Here is a 12,170-nt window from a genome sequence, read left to right on the forward strand (position 1 = left end):
TTGTTAAAACCGAGTTCAGACCCAAAATCCCCAAAATTCACCCCAAAATTGAGCCTAAATCTCCAAAAATCACCCAAAATCTCTAAAATCACCCAAAATTGCCCAAAATTCGGGATTTTTACCCCAAAATCCTCTCAGGGGATCTCAGAGCAGGTGAGGCTTTGTTAAAACCGAGTTCAGACCCAAAATCCCCAAAATTCACCCCAAAATTGAGCCTAAAACTCCAAAAATCACCCAAAATCTCTAAAATCACCCAAAATTGCCCAAAATTTGAGATTTTTACCCCAAAATCTCCTCAGGTGATCTCAGAGCAGGTGAGGCTTTGTTAAAACCGAGTTCAGACCCAAAATCCCCCAAATTCACCCCAAAATTGAGCCTAAAACTCCAAAAATCACCCAAAATCTCTAAAATCACCCAAAATTGCCCAAAATTGCCCCAAATTCATGAAACTTACCCCACAATCCTCTCAGGTGATCTCATAGCAGGTGAGGCTTTGTTAAAACCGAGTTCAGACCCAAAATCCCCAAAATTCACCCCAAAATTGAGCCTAAAACTCCAAAAATCACCCAAAATCTCTAAAATCACCCAAAATTGCCCAAAATTTGAGATTTTTACCCCAAAATCTCCTCAGGTGATCTCAGAGCAGGTGAGGCTTTGTTAAAACCGAGTTCAGACCCAAAATCCCCAAAATTCACCCCAAATTTCAACCAAAATTTAAAAAATAAATGAAATTTCCAAAATTCAGCCCAAAATTGCCAAAAATTTGGGCTTTTTACCCCAAAATCCTCTCAGGTGATCTCAGAGCAGGTGAGGCTTTGTTAAAACCGAGTTCAGACCCAAAATCCCCAAAATTCACCCCAAAATTGAGCCTAAAACTCCAAAAATCACCCAAAATCTCTAAAATCACCCAAAATTGCCCCAAATTTGAGATTTTTACCCCAAAATCTCCTCAGGAGATCTCAGAGCAGGTGAGGCTTTGTTAAAACCGAGTTCAGACGCAAAATCCCCAAAATTCACCCCAAAATTGAGCCTAAATCTCCAAAAATCACCCAAAATCTCTAAAATCACCCAAAATTGCCCAAAATTGCCCCAAATTCATGAAACTTACCCCAAAATCCTCTCAGGTGATCTCAGAGCAGGTGAGGCTTTGTTAAAACCGAGTTCAGACCCAAAATCCCCAAAATTCACCCCAAATTACAACCAAAATTAAAAAAATAAACAAAATTTCCAAAATTCAGCCCAAAATTGCCAAAAATTTGGGATTTTAACCCCAAAATCCTCTCAGGTGATCTCAGAGCAGGTGAGGCTTTGTTAAAACCGAGTTCAGACCCAAAATCCCCCAAATTCACCCCAAAATTGAGCCTAAAACTCCAAAAATCACCCAAAATCTCTAAAATCACCCAAAATTGCCCAAAATTCCTGATTTTTACCCCAAAATCCTATCAGGTGATCTCAGAGCAGGTGAGGCTTTGTTAAAACCGAGTTCAGACCCAAAATCCCCAAAATTCACCCCAAATTTCAACCAAAATTTAAAAAATAAACGAAATTTCCAAAATTCAGCCCAAAATTGCCAAAAATTTGGGCTTTTTACCCCAAAATCTCCTCAGGTGATCTCAGACCAGGTGAGGCTTTGTTAAAACCGAGTACAGACGCAAAATCCCCAAAATTCACCCCAAAATTGAGCCTAAATCTCCAAAAATCACCCAAAATCTCTAAAATCACCCAAAATTGCCCAAAATTTGAGATTTTTACCCCAAAATCCTCTCAGGTGATCTCAGACCAGGTGAGGCTTTGTTAAAACCGAGTTCAGACCCAAAATCCCCAAAATTCACCCCAAAATTGAGCCTAAAACTCCAAAAATCACCCAAAATCTCTAAAATCACCCAAAATTGCCCAAAATTTGAGATTTTTACCCCAAAATCTCCTCAGGTGATCTCAGAGCAGGTGAGGCTTTGTTAAAACCGAGTTCAGACCCAAAATCCCCCAAATTCACCCCAAAATTGAGCCTAAAACTCCAAAAATCACCCAAAATCTCTAAAATCACCCAAAATTGCCCAAAATTTGAGATTTTTACCCCAAAATCTCCTCAGGTGATCTCAGAGCAGGTGAGGCTTTGTTAAAACCGAGTTCAGACCCAAAATCCCCAAAATTCACCCCAAAATTGAGCCTAAAACTCCAAAAACCACCCAAAATCTCTAAAATCACCCAAAATTGCCCAAAATTCGGAATTTTTACCCCAAAATCCTCTCAGGTGATCTCAGAGCAGGTGAGGCTTTGTTAAAACCGAGTTCAGACCCAAAATCCCCAAAATTCACCCCAAAATTGAGCCTAAAACTCCAAAAATCACCCAAAATCTCTAAAATCCCCCAAAATCGCCCCAAAATCGCCCAAATTCTCCACAAAACTCACCTGGAGCCGGTCCCAAGCTGTTCCTCTCACCTGTGTGGCCCCCCCCCGCCCATTTTGGGGGTGACGTCATCGATGACGTCACCTCCAGACAGGGCGTGGCCTGCCCGAAAACCGCAATTTCCTGCGGTTGTTTTTGTGGTTTTTTTCGGGGATTTTTTTTTTTTTTTCTTTTTCGGGGCGATTTCGGGCGATTTTGGGGTTTCTCAGGTGTGGGCGTGGCCTCCCCTGTGCTAATGAGGTGTTTTTTTTTTTTTCCTTCCCGCCAAAAAATGATTTTAAGAAAGGCCACGCCCACCCCGGTATTCCTGGTTTTTTATTTTCTTTTTTCGGCCATATTGGATCGAATTTTGGGGTTTTTTGGGTTTTTTTTTGGGGGTAATTTTGGGGCTTTTTTTTTGGGCGGGGATTTTCTTTTTCTCTCCAGGTTTGTGGGCGTGGCCTCCCTTATGCAAATGAGGCAGCTCCTCCCCTTTTCCCCACCATTTTTGTGGGGGGGCGTTTCCGCCATCTTGGATGTGTTTCCCGCCATCTTGGATCGATTGGCGGCCATCTTGGATGGGTTTTCGGCCATCTTGGATCCATTTTCCGCCATCTTGGCTCCGTTTTCCGCCATCTTGGCTCGGTTTTCGGCCATCTTGAATCGATTTCCGCCGCAAATTTTTTGGGTCAAATTTGGGACTTTTCGACCGGGGATTTCCCCCCCCCCCCCCCCCTCCCGCTCCCCCCGCCTTCCCCCAGGTATGGGCGTGGCCTCACCTCTCTAACCCCTCCCCGTCTCCCCCACAGACCCCGCCCGCACCCCCAGCGTTTTCCCGCTGTTGTCCGGCGGGGATTGCAAAGGCCAGGTGAGTTTCGGTTGCTTCGCCGCCGGGTTCTTCCCTCAGCCGGCCACCATCACCTGGGAGGGCGTGGCCTCAGGTGAGTCCCTCAGCTTCCCGGAAGTGGCCACGGCCAAAAGTCAGTTCGGCCTCAGCTCCCGAGTGATCATGGACGCCGAAAAAGCCAAAAACGGAAAATTCGTGTGCCGGGTGCAGCACAGGAGCAGCAACCAGAAGGAGGAGATTAAAGGTGAGGGCGGGGATGCACCTGGAGAGGGTTTGGGGTCACCTGGGCACACCTGGAGGTCACCTGGATGGGTTTGGGGTCACCTAGAGGAGTTTTGGGGTCACCTGGAGAGGTTTGGGTGGAGTTTTGGGGTCACCTGGGCACACCTGGAGGTCACCTGGATGGGTTTGGGGTCACCTGTGTGATTTTTTGGTGTTTTTGAGACACCTGGATGGGATTTTTTTTCCCACCTGGATGAATTTTGGGTCAATTTCTGTAAAATTTTGACTCAGTTCGTGCAATTGATTTTATTTTTTTCCATCTCTGTGTATTTTCTTCTCACCTGTCTCTCACCTGTCCCTCACCTCTCTCACCTGTCTCACCTGTCCCCGCCCCATCTCACCTGTCCGTCACCTGTCTCACCTGTCCCCTCCCCATCTCACGTGTCCCCTCCCCATCTCACCTGTCCCTCACCTGTCTCACCTGTCCCCTCCCCATCTCGCCTGTCCCTCACCTGTCCCTCACCTGTCTCTCACCTGTCCCTCACCTGTCCCTCACCTGTCTCACCTGTCCCCTCCCCATCTCACGTGTCCCCTCCCCATCTCACCTGTCCCTCACCTGTCCCTCACCTGTCTCTCACCTGTCCCTCACCTGTCCCTCACCTGTCCCTCACCTGTCCCCACAGACATTTGCTGCGTCCCAGAGTTCTCCATCTCGCTGCTGGCCGATCCCAACCAATCCCACCTGGACGAGAACCAGGTTCACCTGCTCTGCCAGGTGAGGGGGCGGGGCGCCGCCGACGTCAACCTCACCTGGATGTTCAACGGTGAGGACATCGACTTGGGGGCGGAGCTTTCCACCTGCCAGGAGGGCGGCGAGGGTCACGTGACCCTGAGCGGGCGCGCCAACATCAGCCGGGAATTATGGGATGGAGGCGCCACCTATACCTGTCAGGCCAGCCACGCCCACGTGGCCAAGCCCCTCCAGGCCTCCATCAGCACCTTCTGCCAAGGTGAGCGATTTGAATTTATTGTGTTTTATTTTATTTTATCTTATTTTATTTTATTTTATTTTATTTTATTTTATTTTATTTTATTTTATTTTATTGTATTTTAATGCATTTTAATGCATTTTATTATGATGTATTTTATTTTATTTTATTTTATTGTAATTTATTTTTTATTTATTTTATTTTATTTTTATTTAATTAAATTTAAATTTAATTTGATTTATTTTCAATTTATCTTAGTTTACTTTATTTTACTTTATTTAATTTTTTATATTTTGCTTTAATTTATTTTATTTATGTTATTGTAATTTATTTTGGATTTATTTTATTTTATTTTTATTTAACTAAATTTAAATTTAAATTTGATTTATTTTGAATTTATCTTAATGTACTTTATCTTACTTTATTTTACTCTATTTTATTATATTTTATTTATTTTATTTCAGTTTATTTTGGATTTATTTTATTTTATTTTAATTAATTTTATTTATTTTATTTTAATTTATTTTGGATTTATTTTCTTTTATTTTTATTTAAATTTAAATTCAATTTAATTTATTTTGAATTTATCTTAATGTCATTTAATTTACATTTTTAAAAAATTTATTTTGGGGAATTTTGGGGCAATTCGGGGCAAGTTTTGGGAAATTTTGGGATTTTCAGGGGGTGAATTTGGGAGGTTTTGGTATTTTTGGGTTTTTTGTTCGGAAATTGAAATTGAGGGAATTTTAGCGGAATTTCGATTTTTTATTTTTTTTTTTTTTAATTGGAAATTGAGGGAATTTGTGGAAATTTCGCGGTTTTTTTGGTTTTTTTCCCCAGAAAGAAAACCCCAAAAACTTTTGATTTTTCACCTCAAAAAAAAAAAAATCCGTATTTCTTCCTGTAAAAAAACACCAAAAAAATCCCATTTCTCCACCAAAAAAATACCCCCAAAATCCGATTATTTTTCACCAAAAAAAAAGTAAAAAAAAATTCAAATTTTTACCAAAAAAAATTACATTTTTTTTTTCCCCCGGGGGAAAAAAAACCCCAAACCTAAACTTCCAGTATTTCACCTCAAAAATTCCCACATTTCTTCAGGAAAAAACAAAAAAAAAAAAAACAAAAAAAAAAACCAACCAAAAATGCCCCAAAAAAATCTGGTTATCCACCCCCAAAAAAATCCAGTTTTATTCCCCAAAAAATCCCAAAATAAATCAGATTATCCCCAAAAAAATCCGATTTTCTTCCCCAAAAATCACATTTTTCATTCCAAAAAATCCCATTTTCTTCCCCAAAAATCCCCAAAAAATCCGATTTTGTTCTCCAAAAATCCCCCCAAAAATCCTATTTTCCCCTCCAAAAAAATCAAATTTTCCCCCCAAAAATCCCCCAAAAAATCCAATTTTTCATTCCAAAAAATCCCATTTTCTTCCCCAAAAATCCAAAAAAAATCCGATTTTTCCCCCAAAAATCTCCCCAAAAAAATCCAATTTTTTACTCCAAAAAAAATCCCATTTTCTTCTCCAAAAATCCCCAAAAAAATCCGATTTTCCTCCCAAAAATCTCCCAAAAAATCCCATTTTTCATTCCATAAAATCCGATTTTCTTCCCCAAAAATCCCCCAAAAAATCCGATTTTCTCCCCAAAAATCTCCAAAAAAAAAATTCCCATTCTCTTACCCAAAAATCCCCCCAAAAATCCAATTTTCCCCCAAAAATCCCCCCCAAAGAATCCGATTTTCCTCCCAAAAAAAACTCCCCAAAAAATCCAATTTTTCATCCCCAAAAAAATCCCATTTTGTTCCCCAAAAACCCCCCAAAAATCCCAATTTTCCTTCCAAAAAATCCCATTTTCTTCCCCAAAAATCCCCCCAAAAAATCCAATTTTCTTCCCCAAAAATCCCCAAAAAAATCCGATTTTCCTCCCAAAAATCTCCCAAAAAATCCCATTTTTCATTCCATAAAATCCCATTTTCTTCTCCAAAAATCCCCCAAAAAATCCGATTTTCTCCCCAAAAATCTCCAAAAAAAACAAAATTCCCATTCTCTTACCCAAAAATCCCCCCAAAAAATCCAATTTTCCCCCCAAAAACCCCCCAAAAAATCCCAATTCCCCCCCCCCAAAAAAAAAAAAAATCCCCGAAAAACCCCAAATTTTTTAACCAAAATCTCCTTTTTTTCCCCCAAAATCTTTTCCCTCCCCTCCCCAGGCCCCGCCCCTTCCCCCAGCGTCACCCTCCTCCCTCCCACCCTCCACGACCTCTACCTGTCCTCCAACCCCAACCTCACCTGCGTGGCCACTCGCCTGAAGAACCCCGAGGCCAAATTCACCTGGAGCCGCTCTTCGGGCGGGGCACTGGGTGTGGTCACTTCCGGCCACGCCCAAAAACTTCCCAGCGGCCTCTACGAGCTCCGCAGCTTTTTGGGGATTTGCGCCGAGGATTGGAATTCCGGCGACACCTTTACCTGCCGGGTGGCGGTCGGAGAGCTGGGGTCGGAGCCGTTGGTCAGCAGCATCCGGAAGAGCACAGGTGAGTTGAAATTTGGGCTGAATTCGGGGGGTTTTGGGGAAAAAAAATTGGTGTTTTTTTAATTTTGGGGAGGGGGGCGGGAAAAAATGGCGATTTTTGGCGGGTTTTTTTTTGGGGGGGGGATTTTGTTTTTTTGGGTTTTTTTTGTGGGGGGGGGGGATTTTGGAGTCTCGAAAATTTGGGAGTTCGTGGTCAGATGTGTCTTGTGGTCAATTAAAATTTTGGGGGAAATTTGGGTGATTTTGGGAAAATTTCGTGTTTTTTAGGGAAAAAGATGATGATTTTTAGCATTTTTTGGATTTTTTTGGCAGATTTTGGGGTTTTTTGGGGGGATTTTGGAGTCTCGAAAATTTGGGAGCTCGTGGTCAGATGTGTCTTGTGGTCAATTAAAATTCTGGGGGAAATTTGGGTGATTTTGGGAAAATTTGGTGTTTTTTAGGAAAGAAAAGGTGATTTTTTAGCATTTTTAGGTGGTTTTTTGGCAGATTTTGGGGTTTTTTGGGGGGATTTTGGAGTCTCGAAAATTTGGGAGTTCGTGGTCAGATGTGTCTTGTGGTCAATTAAAATTTTGGGGGAAATTTGGGTGATTTTGGGAAAATTTCGTGTTTTTTAGGGAAAAAGATGATGATTTTTAGCATTTTTTGGATTTTTTTGGCAGATTTTGGGGTTTTTTGGGGGGATTTTGGAGTCTCGAAAATTTGGGAGTTCGTAGTCAAATGTGTCTTGCGGTCAGTCCAAATTTCTGGGGGAAATTTGGGTGATTTTGGGAAAATTTTGTAATTTTAGGGAAAAAGAAGATGATTTTTAGCATTTTTTGGCTTTTTTTGGCAGATTTTGGGGTTTTTTGGGGGGATTTTGGAGTCTCGAAAATTTGGGAGTTCGTGGTCAGATGTGTCTTGTGGTCAGTCCAAGTTTTGGGGGAAATTTGGGTGATTTTGGGAAAATTTTGTAATTTTAGGGAAAAAGATGATGATTTTTAGCATTTTTTGGCTTTTTTTGGCAGATTTTGGGGTTTTTTGGGGGGATTTTGGAGTCTTGAAAATTTGGGAGTTCGTGGTCAGATGTGTCTTGTGGTCAGTCCAAGTTTTGGGGGAAATTTGGGTGATTTTGGGAAAATTTTGTAATTTTAGGGAAAAAGATGATGATTTTTAGCATTTTTTGGCTTTTTTTTGGCAGATTTTGGGGTTTTTTGCGGGGATTTTGGAGTCTCGAAAATTTGGGAGTTCGTGGTCAGATGTGTCTTGTGGTCAGTCCAAGTTTTGGGGGAAATTTGGGTGATTTTGGGAAAATTTCGTGTTTTTTAGGGAAAAAGATGATGATTTTTAGCATTTTTTGGATTTTTTTGGCAGATTTTGGGGTTTTTTGGGGGGATTTTGGAGTCTTGAAAATTTGGGAGCTCGTGGTCAGATGTGTCTTGTGGTCAATTAAAATTCTGGGGGAAATTTGGGTGATTTTGGGAAAATTTGGTGTTTTTTAGGAAAGAAAAGGTGATTTTTTAGCATTTTTAGGTGGTTTTTTGGCAGATTTTGGGGTTTTTTGGGGGGATTTTGGAGTCTCGAAAATTTGGGAGTTCGTGGTCAGATGTGTCTTGCGGTCAGTCCAAATTTTGGGGGAAATTTGGGTGATTTTGGGAAAATTTTGTAATTTTAGGGAAAAAGATGATGATTTTTAGCATTTTTTGGCTTTTTTTTGGCAGATTTTGGGGTTTTTTGGGGGGATTTTGGAGTCTTGAAAATTTGGGAGTTCGTGGTCAGATGTGTCTTGCGGTCAGTCCAAATTTTGGGGGGGAATTTGGGTGATTTTGGGAAAATTTGGGGAATTTTTTAGGAAAACAAAATGGGGAATTTTTTATTTTTTTTTTGGCGTGGTTTTTTTCGGTGATTTTGGGAAAATTCAGGAATTTTTTTTTTTAGGATTTTTTTTTTTGGCTTTTTCTCTTTTTTTGGGGGGATTTTGGGGTTTTTTTTTTGGAGGAATTTTGGGTTTTTTTGGAGGAATTGTTCCTGGTTTTGGCGTCGCGATTCCCAGTCTGGAGTCAAAATTCCCAGTTTGGGACTGGGATTCCCAGTTTGGGGTCGGAATTCCCAGTTTGGGTCGGGTTGAGGTCACTGGGTTCCTACTGGGACGTTACTGGGAGGTTACTGGTCTGTACTGGGAGGTTACTGGTCTGTACTGGGAGGTTACTGGAAGACCACACTGGTTTTACTGGGAGACCCAACTGGTGCAACTGGGAATGGTCAACTGGAAGAGTTTGGTCAACTGGGAGAGCCAAACTGGAAGAGTCTCAGCCTTACTGGGATGAGTCTGCTCTTACTGGGAGAGTCAACTGGTCCATACTGGGAGAGTCAAACTGGTCCATACTGGGAGACCCAACTGGTCCATACTGGGAGATCCAAACTGGTTGAGTCTTGGTCAACCATGAAACCCAACTGGTCTGTACTGGGAGAGCCAACTGGAAGATCTTGGAAAACTGGGAAGGTCAACTGGGATGAGTCCGGTCTTACTGGGAGACCCAACTGGAAATGGTTTATCCAAACTGGGAGACCCAACTGGAAATGGTTTATCCAAACTGGGAGATCCAACCAGAAGTGGTTTATCCAAACTGGGAGATCCAACCGGAAATGGTGAGGTCAACTGGGAGACCCAACTGGGAACGGTGAGGTCAACTGGGAACCCAACCGGAAATGGTTTCTCCAAACCGGAAGTGGTTCATCCAAACCGGAAATGGTTCATCTCAACTGGGAACCCAACTGGGAACCGAACCGGAAATGGTTTATCCCAACTGGGAATGGTGAGGTCAACTGGGAACCCAACTGGGAATGGTTTCTCCAAACCGGAAACGGTTACTCCAAACTGGAAATGGTTTATCCTAAACTGGAAATGGTTTGTCCCAACTGGGAGACCCAACTGGGAGACCCAAAGGGAAATGGTTTGTCCCAACTGGGAACGGCTCATCCCAACTGGGAGACCAAACTGGGAATGGTGAGGTCAACTGGGAACCCAACTGGGAATGGTTTCTCCAAACCGGAAATGGTTTGTCCCAACTGGGGAACGGTTTCTCCAAACCGGAAATGGTTTATCCCAACTGGGAATGGTGAGGTCAACTGGGAACCCAACTGGGAATGGTTTCTCCAAACTGGAAACGGTTACTCCAAACTGGAAATGGTTTATCCTAAACTGGAAATGGTCCATCCCAACTGGGAACCCAACTGGGAACGGTTTCTCCAAACCGGAAATGGTCCATCCCAACTGGGAACCCAACTGGGAACGGTTTCTCCAAACCGGAAATGTTTTACCTCAAGTGGGAATCCAACCGGAAAGGGTTTCTCCAAACCGGAAACGGTCCATCCCAAACCGGAAATTCTCTTTTTTCCCCCAACCCAACCCAACCCAACCCAACCCAACCCAACCCAACCCAACCTAACCCAACCCAACCCAACCCAACCCAACCTAACCCAACCCAACCCAACCCAACCCAACCCAACCCAACCCAACCTAACCCAACCTAACCCAACCCAACCCAACCCAACCATTACCCCCTCATCCCCCAACCTTCCCACTTTTTCCAGACGCCGCCACCGTCGCTCCCAAAGTTTTCGCCTTCCCGCCCCCGCCGGAAGAACTCTCCCTTTCGGAAACCGCCACCCTCACCTGCCTGGCCACCGGCTTCTCCCCGCGCGACATCCTGCTCACCTGGACGCAGCGAGACGAGCCGGTTGACTCCGGGAAGTTCTCGGTTTTGGGTCCGGAACCGGACGCGGGAGTTTCCGGAAGGTTCTCGGTGTTTTCCAAGCTGTCGGTGCCGGCGGAGGAGTGGAGGCGCGGCGACGTTTTCGGCTGCGTGGTGGGGCACGAGGGCGTGGCCGGCCTGAAGTTCGTGCAGAGGAATTTGGATAAATCGTCGGCGCGGCCGGCGCAGGTCAACGTCTCGGTGGTGTTGGCGGATTCCGACCTCGTCTGTTATTAAAAATTTTAATTTTTTTTTTTTTTTTTCCTTTTTTTGGGGGAATAAAAAGGGATTTCGGGAAAGCGAATTTTGGTTTCTGTGGTTTTTTTTTGTTGTTGTTGTTGTTTTTTTGGTTTTTGGCGCGGGGAAGATGGCGGTCACCGGGCGGGGTGAAATTTTTTTCTTTTTTTTTTTTTTGGTGTTTTTATTTATTTTTCTTTTGGGAGGGGCAGGAAAATGTGGATTTTTTTTAAGAGGTGAAAAACGTGGATTTCAGGAAGCGAAATTTCTGGAATTTTTGGGGGAGAAATGTGGATTTTTTGGGGAAAAAATGCGGATTTTTAGGACGGGAAAATGTGGATTTTAGGAAGCGAAATTTCTGGAATTTTTGGGGGAGAAATGTGGATTTTTGGGGGAAAAATGCGGATTTTTAGGACGGGAAAAATGGATTTTTGGGAGGGGGAAAATGTGGATTTTTGGGGGAAAAATGCGGATTTTTAGGACGGGAAAATGTGGATTTTTTGGGGGGGAATGTGGATTTTTGTGGGGGGAAAATAAGTGGATTTTAGGAGATGAATTTTGGGGGATTTAGGAGGAAAGTGTGGATTTTAGGAAGTGAAAATTGTGGATTTTTGAGAGGGGAAAATGTGGATTTTAGGACAGGAAAATGTGGATTTTATTTTTTTTTTTAAGGGGGGAATGTGGATTTTAAGAGGGAAAACGCGGATTTTTTTTGGGGGGGAGAAAATGCGGATTTTTCACCCAAACCCCCCTCAGTTTTTGTCTCAAAATCTTCGATTTTGCCCCAAAAAACTTCAATTTTCATCTGCTTTTATTTCCCCATTTCTCCCCCATTTCTCTCCCATTTTCCCCAATTTTTCCCCAAATTTTGTCTCAATTCCCCCCTCTTTCCTATTTCCCCCCATTTTTTCCCCAAATTTTTCACCATTTTTTCCTCATTTTCCCCCAAATTTTCCCCCATTTTTCCCCCCCCAAAAAATTTTAAAACTTCCCCCATTTTTTCCCCATTTTCCCCCCAATCCTTTCAACATTTTTTCCCCATTTCCCCCATTTTTCCCCAAATTTTTCCCCAATTTTCCCCCAAATTTTTCCCATTTTTCCCCTATTTTTCCCCCATTTTTTTCCTATTTCCCCCCATTTCTCCCCCATGTTTCCCCAAATTTTTATCCATTCCCCCCCTTTTTTTCCCCTATTTTTCTACCCATTTTTCCCCAATTTTTTTCCCA

The 12,170-nt window shown here is 42.8% G+C and overlaps 1 gene segment (V, D, J or C); it reads left to right on the top strand.

Moving 5' to 3' along the window:
* Positions 1–3,149: 3,149 nt before the first annotated feature.
* LOC134055887 (Ig alpha chain C region-like) lies at positions 3,150–11,328 on the top strand. The segment is given in 5 exon segments: positions 3,150–3,153; positions 3,196–3,477; positions 4,139–4,465; positions 6,657–6,977; positions 10,547–11,328. Coding segments are annotated over 5 exon segments (1,332 nt in total).
* The last annotated feature ends 842 nt before the right edge of the window (positions 11,329–12,170 follow it).

Source organism: Cinclus cinclus, chromosome 36 (assembly GCF_963662255.1).
Source record: "Cinclus cinclus chromosome 36, bCinCin1.1, whole genome shotgun sequence".
NCBI classification, from domain to species: domain Eukaryota; kingdom Metazoa; phylum Chordata; class Aves; order Passeriformes; family Cinclidae; genus Cinclus; species Cinclus cinclus.